Below are 17,850 nucleotides of genomic sequence, written 5' to 3'. Positions count from 1 at the left end.
GAACGCACTTAACTCTACGGCCTACGCCATTGCTGCGCACAGCATTAATATTAAGGCCTGCTGTTCAATTATGATAAATCAGCAGATGTGGTTGTTGCACATATAATAGCATCTTATGAAATACGTCGGAGCCGGAGCTACTCCTCAAATACCGGGCTCCAGCTCCGGCTCCGGCTCCGGCTAAATTTTATATAGAGCTCCGGCTCCGGCTCCAGCTCCGGTGAAAATGCCCGGCTCCGGGGCTCCGGCTCCGGGCTCCGGCTCCGGCTCCAAAGCCCTGGTAGCAACAGCAACGTCCAACTTGATGAAGATAGCAGGCACCTAGTACAGCAACAGCAACATGCAACTTGTTGAAGATAGCTGACTCTTAGTACAGCAACCGCGGCATACGACCGAATGAATGTAATAACGTAGGAGTAAGGAACGAACATAAGAAGACGAGTAAGATTTACCAATTGCGACAACGTAAATAACCAACAATGATGGTTCGCAGACACTTCATATAGCGGTGAGAACAGCCTATTTGAAAAGGCTTGATAAGGCTACAAATGATTACTAAAATCAGGATTAACAAATGAAATGCGTAATCGCAAACAGCTGGTATCAGATTAACAAGATATATCACAATCTGGTGCTATCCGTGTAGCCGAATATATGTGCAATTGTACAATGTAGCTACATATTATATACAGTATATTGGAACTCGGAAGTAACGGCCACCATGCGGTGGTAATTTCCGGTCAAGACTTTCTCGCCACCAATCATTTGGACAGCACACTTCGGAGGGCGCATGTTAGCCTAAACCTCATATATGCGTTGGTGTGACGTGTCAAAATGATGGCCGGCACCGAAATGCTCATTTGTATAAAGTAAGCGAATTTTCATTTGCGGGACTCATATTAAAATCAAGACATCTTGCAACACTAAATCGCGCGAAGAAATTTTCTCAAGTTTAGTAAATCTCTAAAGAAATAACGACCAATTTTGGTGTAATTACGTAATAAATTGGGCCTCTTTGAGCTCGCCCCCAGTTGGGGGATTGGGGGTGCGGAAGTTATGGTCCTACACGGAACTATCCAACAAAACATGTCAACGTTTAGAACTTACTCTTTGATAGAGTAGCCGCAGTTTTACCAGGCGACTATACACCAGTGCGGCAACAATTTATTCAAATATACGGATTCGCTATAACACGCATAAGTAACCGGTTCACAAAAATGATTTTTAGCAGTACTGCTAGTGGACGTATATTTTTGTCGTGTTTATATATCAGTTGAGAAGAGATATTTCGAGTCAGCTGACTTCAATAATTTTCTTTATATGTCGTCTTTGCGGAGACGACAAAGGCTGAAAATTCGCAAATAATATCCTCAATACAATCAAATACTCGAAAGCATTTTAAGTGATGAACGATGATGAGCTATAAAGAAAACAAAACCATGACATAATATTACAACATTTGGAATTTTTCTTTTTGAAACTGCATTCATTGTTTAAAATTGTTTCAAACATATTTGGAACAAAGTGTTTCAAAACACCTATTTTTAAATGCAAGAGTATGGCAACTCCGTTGACTTTCGGCATGTAACGTATCTATCGTTGAGCTCATGTTAAACATTAGTTACATGATTGGTCTGAGCGGTCGCGTCTGCGAGATGTGCTTGGTTGGTGCTAGCCGCTGTATTTGGTACTGTAGACCGTTGATCTTGCGCCAACGTGCCAGTGTCGTTGCGAAAGCTTGTGTTGATTGTCGATATGATGCCTTGTATACGCTCCTTCAAGTTTCTACAGTTGAAGTAGAAGAATTATTGATTTCACTTCTTCAATATATAGCGAATCAATTATACGTAGATTTGATTGCGGAGTAATGCACATTTAGTATAAATCGAAAATGCTTATATACTTTCAGAATAGCATGAAGCATATTCGTGACCGATGCAAAATCACCAATGATAATGACACTAGGAATAAGTGCGATTTCAGAAAAAGAATATTCATTTATCGTAATAGGAGCTATTTCGCGAAGTTTTTATGACAGCGAGTATAAAGTATAGCGGATAGCCTATATAGTTTTGCTTAGCAATCTGATCAGTATAAGCGGAAATAGTCTAAAACATAGGCTCCAGAGTAAGTGGTGTAAGTAGGCATTAGGCAAAACCTATAGTTCTACTTGAGTGTCCTAACATAGTAGAAGCATTTGGTTACTGCCCACCTCTGGAAACTTATGTTTCGGTAACGTTAGGCTTACCATATTTTGGAAATCTAAAAAGAGGACACTTTTTCAGAAATTTGCAACTTGCAAAACCGGAGTAGAATTCTCAAAAACCGGTGAATTTTTCCCACTTTGCGATCGGTTGACTAAAAAAAAAAAAAAAAAAAGGTCATCTTTTCGCTCAGAGCTGAAATCACCGTTTTTCACTCCGAAATACCCGCCGGAGCGTCCCTTCTGTGCCAATGCGCGGCATATCACTCGCAATTTACTATAAATCTGACCTAAATTTTCAAAATAGAGGACAAAATCTCAAAAAAGAGGACAAAAGGGCGTCCTCCGAGGACACTTTCAAAAAAGTCAAGAAAGAGGACAAATCCTCTTAAAAGAGGACGTATATGGTAAGCCTAGGTAACGTAAAATGACAACGGACTTTTAGACTTTGTTGCGATGATAGCGGACGGTATATATCAGTGGTTCTTAACCTTGCCCCCAGCGCCCCCCAGGGGGCGCTGGCGATTTTGAAGGGGGGCGAAAACGCTCAGGGGGCGATATGGGGGGGCGCTGGGCTCAGGGGGGCGGTATGGGGGGGGGCGCTGGAGAAAAATGGCTTCGCAGTAGATGATGTGGTGATAGGACATATCCTTAATGAGTATTCAGAGCGAATTAACACCGAAAACTTCGTTACATATTGCCTTCAAAATACATATAGGTTTAATTGTCCATGGGCGCCTAAATGACTGACACCGAATGTTCCTGTCTTGGCAATCTGAACCCCAGAAGACAATTCCATCTGACAGGGAAAAAGTTTATGTCAGTGAGGAAATACCAATCTGAAATCGTGTGCGTCTTTTAGTTTAGTACGATTAGGCGACAAGGATATTCCTGTTGGGCGATATCCCCGTTGAGCGATTCTATATTTTTTGATATTGCAAACAGGGGACACGAAATAACATCGTACAACGAAGTCATACCAACGGGTTCGCCCGCCCGAATATGTTTAATTATTAGTAACGGGCCCTACAGTTTCCAAGAAACCTCCCAATGTTCGTTTTAAGTTTTGATGAGTCTGCGCACACTCAACAACTCACTGCGCTGACCCCTGGACAATAGTGCGTAACGAGTAAAAAAATGTAATAATTTCGGATTTGTTGTGCGCAACGTAGATTTTCTGTGCGCATAGACCGTGTCAGCACTGCGCACGTGCGCAGCTTAGAGGGAACATTGCACCCCACTCAGCTCTACCGGTACATGTGTTTACGTGAGCAGAGAGAGGATAAAGGGTATTCTTAATTTATATGCAATTTCCGATGATATTGACCAATTCAATCATTAATTAGTGAAATTTTTCGCGCTTCACGCGACTAGGCAAGAATAGCTGCCTCAGTAAATGGACACCCAATGTAGATACCTAATAGGCTATCAGCAAATAGAGGACAGCCTAATGGGGTCTGGGAGTGAAGTCCCCCGGGAGCTTGGTTTATCACCCGATGGGGGCCCAGGGCCAACGTTTTTTGTTTGAGGGGGGCTGACGAAGTGCTGTTACGGCCCTGGTAACGAATAATTGTACCTGGGGGCACGCCCGAATATGTTTAATTATTAATTCCGTGCCCTTTATTTTACTATACAACAGCTCACTCAGTGCCACTGGTAAATCTGATTACGTGGGCTGAGAGGATAAAAAGTTTATAGCGAGTTATATATGTAATTACCACCTATTCATTCATGCATTATAGAAAATTTTGGTACCTGAGGCGACCAGGCCACACAAACTTTGCTGACCATCGAAATCACGCTATGGGGTTCGTGGGGGCGAAGCCCTCAGAAGTTCGGTTTATCACGCTATGGGTGCGCAAGGCAATCGTTTTTAGGGGGTTGACGAAGTGCCCTCCCTCTTACTCATTGTCTTTATTACATTCCTTACATTATGAAGTTTGGGGGGGCGCTGGAGCACGATAATTTTTGAAAGGGGGCGCTGGAGGAAAAAGGTTAAGAACCACTGGTATATATGAACGTAAGACCTTGGTAGCTTCCACACCCTATTTAACATCCACTTGCAAATGAATATGAGTTTATTAGTAATAGTTATACTCATTTGCAAGTGGACATTAGATATCGCATGGTTGTGGAAGCTACCAAGGTCTTCCTATATATACAAGTCAAAGATTGAGGAGACGCAACTATATTTTCAATGCGACTTCCTTCCCTACTCGTCGAAATTGCGACTCCGACTATGCTCCTGATACAAGCTATATGTTTACAAATTGCTATCGGTTCAGGAGCCGGAAAGGTACGATCTAAAGTCTAAACAGATCCAACTCTGAACAATAACTATGGCGTACGGGAGACCGGGGACAAATGTGACACGGGGCAAATGTAACAATCGACCTCACCGCTAGTAGGATGAAGAAACCACCTTCATATTTTGAGTCCACATGCGGTAGTTATGTCTCCTAATATACCTGAAGTTACGCTGAGCTACGACGCGAAACCCCGGAATGATATGAAAAAAAAGAAATTTTGGACACTTCAGTAAATATTTTCTGGTCTCGAATAATTTGTTCAAAAGATTTACGACGTATTATACGAAGCTGGAGCAATGTTACCATAGTCTACCATGATAACAGGAAAACTAGGACTTGCATCGCAGGGAAGGTACCATACTGAGACATTAATCATGATCGAGGGTGTCATCCGCTCTGTTACTTTTGCCCCGTTACAATATCTTTTCAATGCTGAAAATCTGTGTTCATATGCTAGTATAACCCTTCATCTACTGCAGATAAATCTTGCAGCACCCAGAACAGACACAACTTGCCACATCAATTCTTACATGGTCATCTGTCGGAATGGTCATACAGAAGTTGTGATGTGAATCATAGGTTTCGGTTATTTCCGTGATTCTACCACCCTTTTTCATGTTGATAAACATTTTGTGTATCGAACTTCAATGGTCACTTAAGAGCTTGGCCACGACAGAATCCTTTGACTTTGAGATGTCCTATTTACATTTTGTCATTAGGTGTGAACAATTTATTTTAATTTTGTGCAGAACAGAAGAATGCCATTAGCTTTGACGCCACACAATGTTGCGTCCTCGTTTTGCTACACCATCATCGGCTCATTCAACCAAGATATTTCAGCCAGGTCGGTTTCATACCTTCGCAGGTGACCGAATGCCCAACCCAGTATGCACGCTGAACTACAGCACCTTGGTAGAAGAGGCCAAATATGTGTATGATGGAATAAATGCGTTTCTTGTACACTTTGAGTTCATGCAGAAGGAACGAATGATAATACTTTATTCAGATTCCAAAAATGTGATGGGGCGTAGCCTGGAAGCGTTCAAACTTCTCTTAATAAGTTTAATGCAATAATACACTTTGCTCTCCCGTTTTTGTTGTTCATTTCGTTTGTTATTAGTTATAAATAGCACTGTTATAATTACCCCGCATTATAATCGATTTGCTATATATGATTAGAATGACTGTATTTTGTACCTTATTTGTTGCCTCAAGTTTATCATGATAAAGTATATGAATGGATTGATGGCCGAGTTGACGAGCAAGAGAATTGTCGTGGTACGTTGCAGATCGACGCAGTAATCGCCCTAGAAGCAAAATCGTCGAATGATATACGTGTTATGAAAACATTTATTCCGCACAGATTGCATTATTACAAAGCAGCACGACATATGTCGATATGTTCCGGGAACGCAATACTTTAAGACGATGATCGAGCGTGCTGCCAAAAGAGCAACAAGGGCGTGATCACTCAATTTTTAGATTATTCTCATACCGCTGTGGGTCGCTTTGGACTTATTCGAGGCAGCGAGGCCGGCCGCTCGCGTTTTCAATAATTTGGTCACCGTAAACCTAACATGCTCTAACATGCAACATTATAGCCGAATTAAAAATACTAGGGATGGTGTGAACGTGAGGTTCACGTTCGTGTTCTGTGTGTGAACCTTGGAAATTCTGAGGTTCGCGTTCACAACAGAACCTTGGTAGGTTCTGCACTGTGAACCTTTTTCATATATTGCAATTTTTTACTTCATTATAACATCTTTGGTTCATATTTATTGCATTTCAACTGCGGGCCACTCTATACATGGCACAGGCAGCATAAAAAAATCCACACTGAACGAGCATGCACCTTGACAATCTCAATAATTTTACTTGCATTTGTGTGATTATCTCTTACTACTATCTCTCTCTCTGATAGTTTCCCTAAACGCATGAGCGATCTCGTCTTCTTGTTGTTGTGATTGTGCGACGTGCGTGCATGTATGTATTGTATTGGCACCCACGTCTTATGAGTTGTTGGAGCAATAGGGATTAGGCCAGGGTTGTAATGACTCGAGTCATGACTCGACTCGAGTCAGACTCGAGTCACGATTTTTTTATGACTCGACTTGACTCGAGTCATTTTCTTGAAATGGGAAAATGACTCGACTCGACTCGAGTCAATATTTGGATTGACTCGACTTGTACTCGAGTCATAACGCATGACTCGACCCAAGTCATTGACTCGGCTTATTTTATATGACTTGAAGATGAAGAAATTTGCGAATCGTAATGGCTAGATCAACGCATCCGACGAATTCTGCCGACATCGCTATTTGTCAATACTGCTTTCGTTGCACTTGTCTGATATCAGATATGCCACCGTAAAAACAACAGAAAATGATACATAGTAGCAATAATGCATTGTACAAAATCGTCCAGTGATGAAGAGGTAATAGATCCTCCGCAATTCAAGTACTCAAGACTTTTCAATTATACAAGCAAACAATTGAAGCAAAGTTCAATTAGAGCCAATGAAATGACTCAGATGGTCAAGAGACCGATAAGCTCATGTGTAGATTTGAAGGCGATGATTCTTTGCATTTTTGGGCGACTAGAAAGAATGAGTATTCAATGCTCTTCAGTGTGGTTCAAAAATGCTTGTCAATTCCTGCATCTAGTGCACTAGTGGAACGTGTATTCAGTAGATGTGGATTCATTCTACGGCCATGCCGCTTTAACATATCTGAGGATCTCCTTTCCTCATTAGTATTTTTGAGGTGTAACTCATTGATTTGATCTGCTGTCACACACAATGCACACAATGCCCCTCGTCCATTTGACGTTTTGTTAGGTATGTGCATTGTGCACGTGAGTATAATGATGAATGGCTAATGTTGTGTGATGTTTGTACAATATGGCTGTTCTAAAATAACTTCTTTTTTATTTTACTGGGTGGTTACTTGATAAAATTGTTATGTTGCATAAAAGGAACACTGAATCTGGCTTAATTTGAAAAAAGTGGAATCAATGATGTGAGAGGAGAATATTTTGGATTTGAAAATAAATGGAGTATTTTAGTGAAAAATTCTTTCATATAATATAATTACATAGTAGTAAGCCGACTATTTTTTCATATCCAAAACATTCTACTCTAATAACTTCACTTTTTCTAGTTGGAATTGAGTCAAATTTGCTATGAATCATATTTTTACACAATGTAACAATATCATGAGATAGCCGGTAAAATTCTAAAATCTCTATTTGTAATTAGTCTAAAATTTTCTTTCATAGCATTGCTTTCTATACTGGTTGGAATTGAGCCAATTTGATTTTTTAGGCAATCTAGCAATTTTAAGAAGTAGCCGGAAAATTTGAAAAAAATGTTTTTGAACAGTCCCATTGTACAATTATTTATCCAATGCTGTAACAGCGATGTAGTCTGTAATGCAATTGGAAAAACCTTTAGTATAATCAAAAGGTATCTGTTCTGTTGTCACTGCACAATGCACATAGTTGCATGCACGCTTTTACAGCATGCTGGCCTGTTGTAAATACCTCTACATAAACATGCATCTATTGATTCTCTATCAACTAGTATCTTGCCGTGAATTTGTTGGTTCTCTATCAGATAGTATGTAGACGTGAATTCGTTGATTCTCTATCAGCTATTCGTGAGCTATCGTCGATGTGCTCATAATAAAAACTGAATGCTTGTATTGGTGATGTATCAGACTGACAAGAGAGATATTTGATTTTAAGTTCTAAGATTAGTAAAGTTATATTTAGCATCGGTAAATGAGGCCAGGACCTGTCCGTTATATGCCTAAATAAACACGTGCCAAGACTCTGATAGGGACAAAATGAGCATGTTTCGCAAACAAGGAATTCGATATCACCCAAGCAGGATTGAAAACATGAGTTGAACATGACTTCAATACTGTGACTTGGACTCGACTCGAGTCATAACACTATGACTCGGACTTGACCCTTTAAACGGTGACTTGGACTCGGACTCGAGTCTGTGATGAATTGAAAATGACTCGACTCGACTCGAGTCAAAACCACAAAAGTATGATTGACTCGTGACTCGGAACCATGTGACTTGGTTACAACCCTGGATTAGGCTAGTCGATGCAACTGTTATTTTGTATTTCAGTTTGATCATTTATTACGGTACTTAACCTATGAATAAATGCAAAGTTGCACAGCATTGTTACAAAAGTTTGCTCGAAATATCCAGCTTTCCGTTTGTGAATATTTAGTGACTCTTTGCTGTGAGCTTGAGCCACAATCACATAACATCAAGAGCGAAATACACTGCATGTAGTCAGCGAATGAAGCTTATTCAACCAATCAATGAGATTGATATCGTTTTCTGATGTAAAAATCTGGCAGGCGTACGGAGTCAATCTTGACTTCATATATATACGGTATCATAATAACCAAATTCGTGCGATTGGGGTGTTGGCTGTTGTTGTATAACTTGTTAGTGGGGTAATATTGGTAGCAAATATAGAAACCCGTTTTACACTCTGCTCAATATCAACGTAGAAATACTCAGACGCCGAATACATTGTTCGGTCAGGCCGGGGCCGTTAACGCGTAAGCTTATATTCCCTGGCAAGTCCTCGTCGAAATTGTTGGCAAAGCGACGGAAGATATTGATTTTATGGGATTATTATATCATTTTATTGCCTTAGTTGATACATTTGGCGACGTTTAAAACCTCAATATGTACTTCAGCACTGTGCCACAATGTGACCCGAGTCGTCGCTAGGTATCGTGTGTGTACAATACATTAACATAGGCAATCACTTAATTGAAATAAAGGGTTGAAATAAGCAATATGACGTCACGTGACGTCATGAGGTTCACGTTCGCGTTCACACAGAACCTTTCAAAAAGGTTCGCGTTCACACGAACCTGAACCTTTCAGAGGTTCACACCATCCCTAAAAAATACGCGATCGTTGGAATTTACACCACAGGATATTGATATTATGGAATGTAAGGAATAATACAGGCATGAACCCGTTCGCTTCATCTCCGTGTATTGTGTAAAGCAGAAAATGGAGAAAATGGAGAAGTATCGCTAATAATCCACCGGAGGCGAAGAAATAGAACCTTGTCCGGCTAATTCCACCCTCTGCTATATCTATACATCTTCGAGTTGTAGGTATAGTGTTATAGTAAAACTCTAATAAGTAAATATCACTCCCCCCATCAACCATGGGGGTTGGATTAAACAGCAGTGTTGGGATCAAGTCACTACCTTCGAGTCACGAGTCATTTCGAGTCATTGCACATTTTGACTCGAGTCAAGTCAAGTCAATCGATTTTCAAAAGTGACTCGAGTCAAGTCAAGTCACTCGATTTTTGGAGGTGACTCGAGTCAAGTCGAGTCAAGTCAAGTCAAGTCACGAGTCAAGTCACAATTCAAGTCAAGTTGCTTTTTGAAGTATGAGGCATGATAACGTCATTGCATTTTGCTAGCTGTCTGAAATACAGATTGAGTGGTCATTGATTTTGAACCGATGAACGCATATAGAGTTAAATAAACACGCAAGACGGCGCTGTATCGATCACATGTAAGTAGAACTGCTAAACCTCAGTTTATAGTTACCAGCAATGATAGAGAATAGATACGAATTGATAAGATGCAATACATTGCACATTTACAAATCGACATGATACAATTCGAGCCAGCGCCAATGGTTGAGGAATATATAAACTATATTGGAATTCAGTTTCAGTAAAACAATAGGTTTGGTTAAGGTAAAAACAGAGAACAGAATTCACTTTGCTATACTAGCTTACGACTACGTAAGCTGTAAGCTTCGATCAATTCGTTTGCGGTCAATTCATTTGTGAGAGAATAATGGAGGCTCAGTAAAACGCACGATCACTAAAGGATTGGTCGCTCTCACGGATCACACCAGCGTTTGGCGAACAATCCGAACATATGCAAGATGCAGTGATTTTGATCAAAGCCGATTATTTGATGACTTGAAATTGACTCGTGAATTTTGCTCCGAGTCACGAGTCAATCCACATTTCTGATAGGCCGAGTCAAGTCAAGTCAAGTCATTTTAGCATAGTGACTCGAGTCAAGTCAAGTCATACGAAAAAGTGACTCGAGTCTGACTCGAGTCAAGTCATGACTCGAGTCATCCCAACACTGTTAAACAGAACACGGAATGGAACGCCACGCGGATCAATATACGTCTCAAGTACATTGTCAAAGCTAGGGTTACCATACGTCCATACGTCTTTAAGAGGATTTGTCCTCTTTTTTTAAAGTGTCCTCGGAGGACGCCCTTTCGTCCTCTTTTTTGAGATTTTGTCCTGTGTTTTGAAAATTGAGGTCATATTTAGAGCAAAATGCGACTGATATGCCGTAAATTAGCACAGAAGTGACGCTCCGGTGGGCATTTCGGAGTGAAAAACGGTGATTTGAGCTCTGAACGAAAAGTTGACCTTTTTTCAGTCACCCACCTAGCAATGTGGAGAGAAAAACGGTATTTTGAACTCTGAGCGAAAAGTTGACCTTATTTTTTTTTAGACAACCGACCACAAAGTGGGAAAAATTCACCGTTTTTTGAGAATTCTTCTCCGGTTTTGCAAGTCTGAAATTTCTGAAAAAGTGTCCTCTTTTTAGATTTCCAAAATATGGTAACCCAAAGCGCACCCTGCACAAGTGTTCACTGCACAATGCACGCAAGTCGCACATGCACTGAATAATGGTGGCCTTCTACGCTCTTATAAAACTCAGCTCCACTCCGTGGTTACTTCACTACGAAGCTGCGGTAAGTCTATATATAATTAAAAAATTATGGCATCCGAGTTGGCGAGCTGGGGTTTCGGGGTTCGGGTCGGGGATGAGAATTTGATTTAGGTTTGGATTAAGGTTGAAGATCTGGGATAGCTTGTGTTTCGATTACGCGGTCAGCGGTAAGCCTTGTTTGTTTTGAATAATCCTTTGTTATGACTTTATTTTCACTATAACCCATTTATTGGAAGGCGAACGCGTTGGCTAGGGACGATACCTGCCACACTATCATCGATAATGCCACTCGGGTAAGATTCCTCCCGTAAACTCACTACTGGTTGCGTCCGGATAAATTGACAGGGTTTCGACAAATGCATGATATTACAACCAAAGTTACCGCACCATTTCTCTCGAATATTCGTCAGTCATTCCGCCAGTCATGAATAGCACCATTCTGACGTGGTGTGGCGTCCAGCAAGCTATAAACACCAAAATAAGGGCGAGGCACGTGAGCAATGGAGCACGGCGTCGTGGGTCGAAACACCTGCCAGTGGTACGCTGCGTTGACTTTATGATGTGAGCGAAAATCAACCCATAACAAATGGCAATGACCTGAAAAGTGAAAAAGCAATGAATTATTTATTACTAATGCACATTAGTACTTTAAACTTATTACTATATTTGGAATTAGAGGTGGTTAGTATAACGATGGACTTCTACTTTTTCGGAGTACTCAAGTATGTTTTGTCTATTCGCACTATACTTACACAGGAAGTTATGACTATGGATAATTTAGCATTCTTTTGGCAAACTATCACTCTTAGCGAAAATATGGTGTGAAATTCGCACCCAAAGGACAGTTAGCGTGATAGACGAGAACAGAACATAATTCATAATTATTACGCGGCAATAAATCCTATACGTGCCGATGTGCATACCCTCCTATACGTTCCTACGTGCATGCCAAATTTGGATTAAAATGTTGTACTCGATGCAGACCGCGGTATAATACAGTGGTTAGGCTCTGGTTTCGTGTGTCATGGGTGTATAATGTGTATTCACACCAGTATATAAGTGGTGGTACAAGGGTGGAAATAACACTCGCTTCACTAAGAGTGTACTTACTTATTACATCTCGCATTTTGCAATAAAGAAATAGGTTTTGGATACGTTTGCATCAAAGTCAGCGTCGGCAATCAAGCAGGAGTAATACAGCAAATGCGTAAATTTCTATTACATTACAAGTATAGAAGTAGCAACTCCCAGGACAAATCAGCAGTATTTTTAAACGAAGCTGAAAATAAAGCTGCCCGGAGGTGCGGTTATTTTCGGATTTTCAAGGTGAGTAACTTCGCGACTAACGCAAAACGACTCGAGAAACAAATCGGCACAAGTTTCGAAACTATAATCAGTTACCGCGACACAGGGGCTAACTAATGCCAGTAGACAAACCATACCAGAGTACTCTCAAAAGTAGAAGTATATACTTCATTGCTGACCGCTTGCTCATGCTCAATGATTACTATTACTTACTGCGATTGGCACGAGGAACATCAACGTGAATTCCAACCAATAGTAAGCATGTTCTGCTGGTCTGTGGTCTGGGAACTTGCACGAAGGAGGGATATTAACATCACTGGAACAAATGATGCGTTTATTTGTACACAATTAATCGCGTAAAATGCGATCACATCGTAACTTATAGGTACCACATCTCAAGCGTGGATGGATATATCTGAGCATAGGCATGTCAAACTCAATTTGGGTCGTGGGTCGGATTCACATCTTGTTATCGATTTCGTTACCTCCTTATTAATACCATTGTTTTTCACAGGGATGTTTAATTATTTTCACGCCTATAATAACATAAAATATTTCCGATCCCGGAGCCTTCGCATTAACCACTCAAACATTGACCTTAACCAGCGGGTCACGACGATACACGCTGTCATATTCCTATGATCCCTCTACGCTCTCCGCTCCGGTTTGTTCATTTTCTTAGCGTTGCGGGTCGTTTGATTGACACGCCTGATCCATAGCAGCAGATAGCAATACACGCGTACAGTGTGTAAATTTTAGGTTCACTATATTGTGTGACGAGTTCTCAGAGTTTCAATTAAAGACTACCTTTGAATCAAATATTTGTCATGGCCCACCCTTTGAGAACCCGTGGCCTAGGCCCAGGTAGGTGTCTGATCTCAAAGACTATACTCCAAGTCGTTTCGGCACCTTCCATTCTTTCATTGCATCGCAGTCTTGTGAATTTTCAAATGATAAAATTGTATGAATAAACTTGAACTTGAACAAACAACTAAATATATAGCGTAATTGAAAACCTAACTGAATCATTGAAGATCATTGAGATCGTGCAGGACTAGTGAATTGGTTTCATTCCACGTTGCCCAATATTGCTAATACACCAAACGACTACTTATATATATATAAGCTTTCTTCGATAAGATATATGGAAGCATTGTATGAATGTCTAAATAATCATACTATATAAAACCTATAACTGTTCTACCAAAGCGTTATGCTTCGGCGATCTATAACCCTTGGTCAGTCCATTGGCTACTGTGTAATCGCTACTCATTTCCGAATGGCCGAATCACAAAAGACCGAAGCGATAATAGTCTCTGACTATGAGAATAGGAAACGTTATTTTCACTCACCTAATTGTATCTTGCTTTGTGACTGGGAAAACTAATCTGAAAAATAAGAGATTCATGGGGTTGAGATTGAGAATTCCCATTGCTCAAATCAAATGTATTGTTCATGGAATAAAGTTTCATTCACGCTTCATACCGACAACTTTCGTCTTCATATTTGCCGTACAGAATGGCCGGCAAGGCAAAAGCGACACTTATCAACCACACTGCCGCTATTATCACAACTGATGCACGCCAGGATCGGATCTTCAACGCGAAATTGGAAAACCCGCGGTTTATGGCGCAGTATCTATCGATGGCCATGATCTGTCAAATATAAAAGTATCGAAGTTAAACATCCAATAGAATGGTCTTCTCTGGTTCTCCTTCAACACGCAAAGACGTGCTTCCTGCACTTCAACAAAGTAATGTAGTGTACGAATATAGGTGCCACTGTGATTGTGGCTACGTGGGAAGAACGTCAAGACGTCTGCAGGACCGCATAAACCAACATGTCCCCAGATTTATCAGAACACGTGCGTCACGCGATGTGAAAAGCTCACCCTTAACTCATCCACTTAAGATTGATGCTGATCGATCAAAGGCAATTAATTCTGCCATCGGCAAACATCTGTTGGATAATCCGATTTGTGCGAATAATTATCGAGACGACCGATTTCGAATCGTAGGTCGAGGCCGTTCACAATTCCATTTGTGTGCCTTGGAATCAACTTTTATCAAAATACACCAACCAAAACTCTGTCAACAAAAGGAGTTCGTGTATCACCTAAAAATAGTACATTGAACGCTCTCTCATTCGAAATTTCATGCTGGTGACGTCATATTTTGTGATACGATTGTTGATATACAATGTTCTTTCCAATTCTCTACTAGTTGCTGACGATTACCCCTGACGAGTGTCAGCCGAAAATATTCGGGTTCATTTCAATATGAATATACTATTTAATTGTATATTGAAGTTCTGTACCTCCAAGAAGCTCTTCAGAATGGTCTGACTATAAGGGTGATAGACGTAGGTATTACTCAATAGGGCAGGGGTTACTATCCTGGGCTTCACGATATTATTGCAGGGTTCTGTGAGGGCATCGGAAGATGGCAGTATCAATACCAATATTCCATTGGTTACAGGTGGAGGTGAGGAAAGCAGTTGGAGGTGTATGGGAATATTGTGTACCAAAAATCACTCAGGTATCGTTGACAGTAGTGATATCATCTCCTGGTTAAAACCAATGTCCAGAAATATACCCAATCATTAATGGCTTAAGTGAGTCTGGAAAATTCAGTGTATATAAGATTCGATGTAATTTTGTAGTTTTTTCTTACATTGAATGATTTCTCTGAAAAAAAGGTTTTGGACAACTGGAAAAGGTTTTTGAACAACTGCTTTATGGATTTACGGCCGGTATCGCACCAAAAACTTGATATATTTTGAATGTAATTGATCCGGAACTAGCATTTCGTCACGTTGTTGGCGAAACAAGGCTTGTCTCTAAAATAGAATCGTCAGGGACTGCTTTTTCGGTTCATGTCAGATGCATTAACGTCACATGTCGCTGCAATCATATGCAGCAGGGCTCTTCAAATATGACTTTTCTACTCAAATCGTACTGGCTACTTGATAAAATTGTTAGGTTACCTAATTTAAGCCTACACACAAACATTTGGTTCAATTCTAGCCAGTAACCGCTTTGCTACAGGAGAAGTAAGTTTCTATTTATTATATAAAAATAAATGATAAAAAATTTGAAAATTATCTGTTCATCCCATGAAAGTGTTAGGATGTCTATAGAAACGATAGTATTTACGGCGAGCACAACTATAATAAATAAACAAAGAATCGGTCACCGTAAATACTATTTTATTCAAATCCCAATTTTTCGACTGCAATATAACTCCTTCCACTGGTTGGAATTGAACCAAATTTGGTGAGCATCGTTTCTACGACACAGAAGGGCCCTATTAAGGCGCTTGTGAAGGACTGTGTGCAAGACCACAGTCTGCAGCAAGCGCTTCACCCCGGGGGGAGGTTTACTGCGGTTCCTCCAGACCCCTAAAAAAAAAAAAATGAGCATCGTTTCTATAGACAGCCTACCACTTTCATGGGGTGAACAGAAAATTCTCAAATTTTTTATTATTCATTTTCATATAATAAATAGAAACTTTCTTCTCCTGTAGCAAAGCGGTTACTGGCAGGAATTGAACCAAATTTTGTGTGTAGGCTTCAATTAGGTAACCTAACAATTTTATCAAATAGCCAGTACGATTTGAGAAAAAAGTAATTTTTGAAGAGCCCTAATATACAGCCGTATATAGTATACTACAACGAGACAAGACTTATGCCGATATAGCTTTGGATACGCGATTTGCCGAACAATTCAACAAATCAATCCATTTCGCATTCTTGGACACGGATCTGTTCCGGATTTAGTTGGAATCCGATATCAGGGTTATTCGTAACAGGTTTGACCCATCTCAACGCTGCACGAATCAGCGAACTTCTAATATGTGAAAGGGAGCGCAGCCGTGGAGTAGGCTAAACTACTATGTATAATGAATATTACAGTCTATTATTCACCATAATAAATAGAATAGAAGCATGATATGTTATGTACAATATGGAAAAATTCGCCAGGCATCCGTCATTTGTGTGCTTATTTCCCAGTAGTTCAGCATGCGCTGTAAGTCCAACGTCACTGAGGAGGAAGACAAGGTCGGCTATCGCAAGTTGCAAAATGTATCTGAAGGATAATAGTGTAAGGCGTGAAAGCATTGAGAAACGAGAACGATTGTATTGCAAATTTGAGGTCAATACCTTTTAGAAGAGTTCTTTAGCAGTTCGCGTTTGATTGTCAGTACCAGCAATACTACAATATTTGCCACGATACCGACCACGGGTATAGCGATTCGGGCTGCATTATAGTCATCCATGGGTGTACGCTGTACGGAAATGTTCCCGTGTCTATAGCACGCGAAAAAACGCATAACAGTGTTGAATAATGTAAAATCAAATCGACATATATGATTCCACGGCGAACATATTACAATTTGACGACTAAAATTAATTGCCGGATGATATCGACTCAATTTTACTGATATATATCTGAACGACGGCAAGTTTACAGCGTGCTCTCAATGACACGTAATCGCTATCCCCGTTAACCCACGTATCATTCATTATTTTAACGTGACACTGACTCTGCATTCGTCTTCAGAAATATACTAATCGTCTGTAGGATCAAACTATAGAATCTTAAGAATACTAACTTGCATTTTCTTACCTTCACAGTTACTGTCAGAAAACTATAGTGGATTATGTCTTCAATGTCACGAAATATTCCGTAACAGATAAAACAACAAGGGTCTAGCTGTTTCCAGACACCACACACTATAGACTATTGAAATTATGTGTAAATACGGCTGCTACTAACAATCGGAATAATGCACAAAAATATTAGTTTCTGATTTCGAGGAAGTCGAGTTGTAGAAAATGCAAGCAACCCAAATCAATGCAATTAGAGATCCCCGGTATAAATATATATGATCATTGATCATAGACACTTTGAATCGCAATTCATTACATTCGTACAATGTCTCATAATAGAAATACTGCACTATAATCCCTAACAAAGTACCATTAGTTGATAACAAAATCTTTCCGTATCAATCAATATCGCTTGTTTCGGTGTGTTTCCTAGTAAAGTAGATAGTGATTCCTGTAGCCTCGATACTAAGGAAATGATCTCGATTTACGGGCGGGCATAAGAAACGTTTTGTTACGCAAAGTAAGGATCTTCAACTTCCTACAAGCGATACGGCAGCTCTCTGGTACAGTGGTTCTCAACCTTCTTGACCTCGCGGAACGGTAAAACTTAGAGTAGTATACTACTTTTAACCATCCCCGTAGAACACTCGTACC

At 40.2% G+C, this 17,850-nt stretch overlaps 2 protein-coding genes across 3 annotated transcripts in view; one reads left to right on the top strand and one right to left on the bottom strand.

The window, feature by feature from the left end:
* LOC145454783 (BTB/POZ domain-containing protein 8-like) overlaps nt 1-14,206 on the top strand; it is a 66,831-nt gene extending 52,625 nt beyond the window's left edge. The window contains exons 9-10 of the transcript XR_013920228.1: nt 11,155-11,302; nt 14,103-14,206. The gene's annotated coding sequence lies outside the window, so the exon portion shown is untranslated. The remainder of the gene's footprint in view (nt 1-11,154; nt 11,303-14,102) is intronic.
* LOC145454784 (C-C chemokine receptor type 5-like) lies at nt 1,145-16,890 on the bottom strand. 2 transcript variants are annotated; one of them, XM_080332766.1, is made up of 8 exons: nt 16,747-16,890; nt 16,510-16,672; nt 14,071-14,240; nt 13,938-13,973; nt 12,799-12,901; nt 11,668-11,877; nt 5,710-5,819; nt 1,145-1,785 (listed from the first exon to the last, which is right to left on the bottom strand). In XM_080332766.1, the coding sequence occupies exons 1-8, from the start codon at nt 16,860-16,862 to the stop codon at nt 1,611-1,613; spliced, it is 1,083 nt and encodes a 360-aa protein (XP_080188892.1). In that variant the 5' UTR covers nt 16,863-16,890; the 3' UTR covers nt 1,145-1,610. The 2 variants fall into 2 exon arrangements, with proteins under 2 accessions (XP_080188892.1, XP_080188893.1); XM_080332767.1 differs by lacking the exon at nt 5,710-5,819.
* Between the last annotated feature and the right edge of the window lie 960 nt (nt 16,891-17,850).

Source organism: Botryllus schlosseri, chromosome 13, assembly GCF_051294905.1.
Source record: "Botryllus schlosseri isolate E-star chromosome 13, Bs_hap1, whole genome shotgun sequence".
In the NCBI taxonomy this organism is placed as follows: Eukaryota; Metazoa; Chordata; class Ascidiacea; order Stolidobranchia; family Styelidae; genus Botryllus; species Botryllus schlosseri.
Note: the sequence above shows the minus strand (reverse complement) of the source record. Positions and strands in the feature narration are given on the sequence as shown.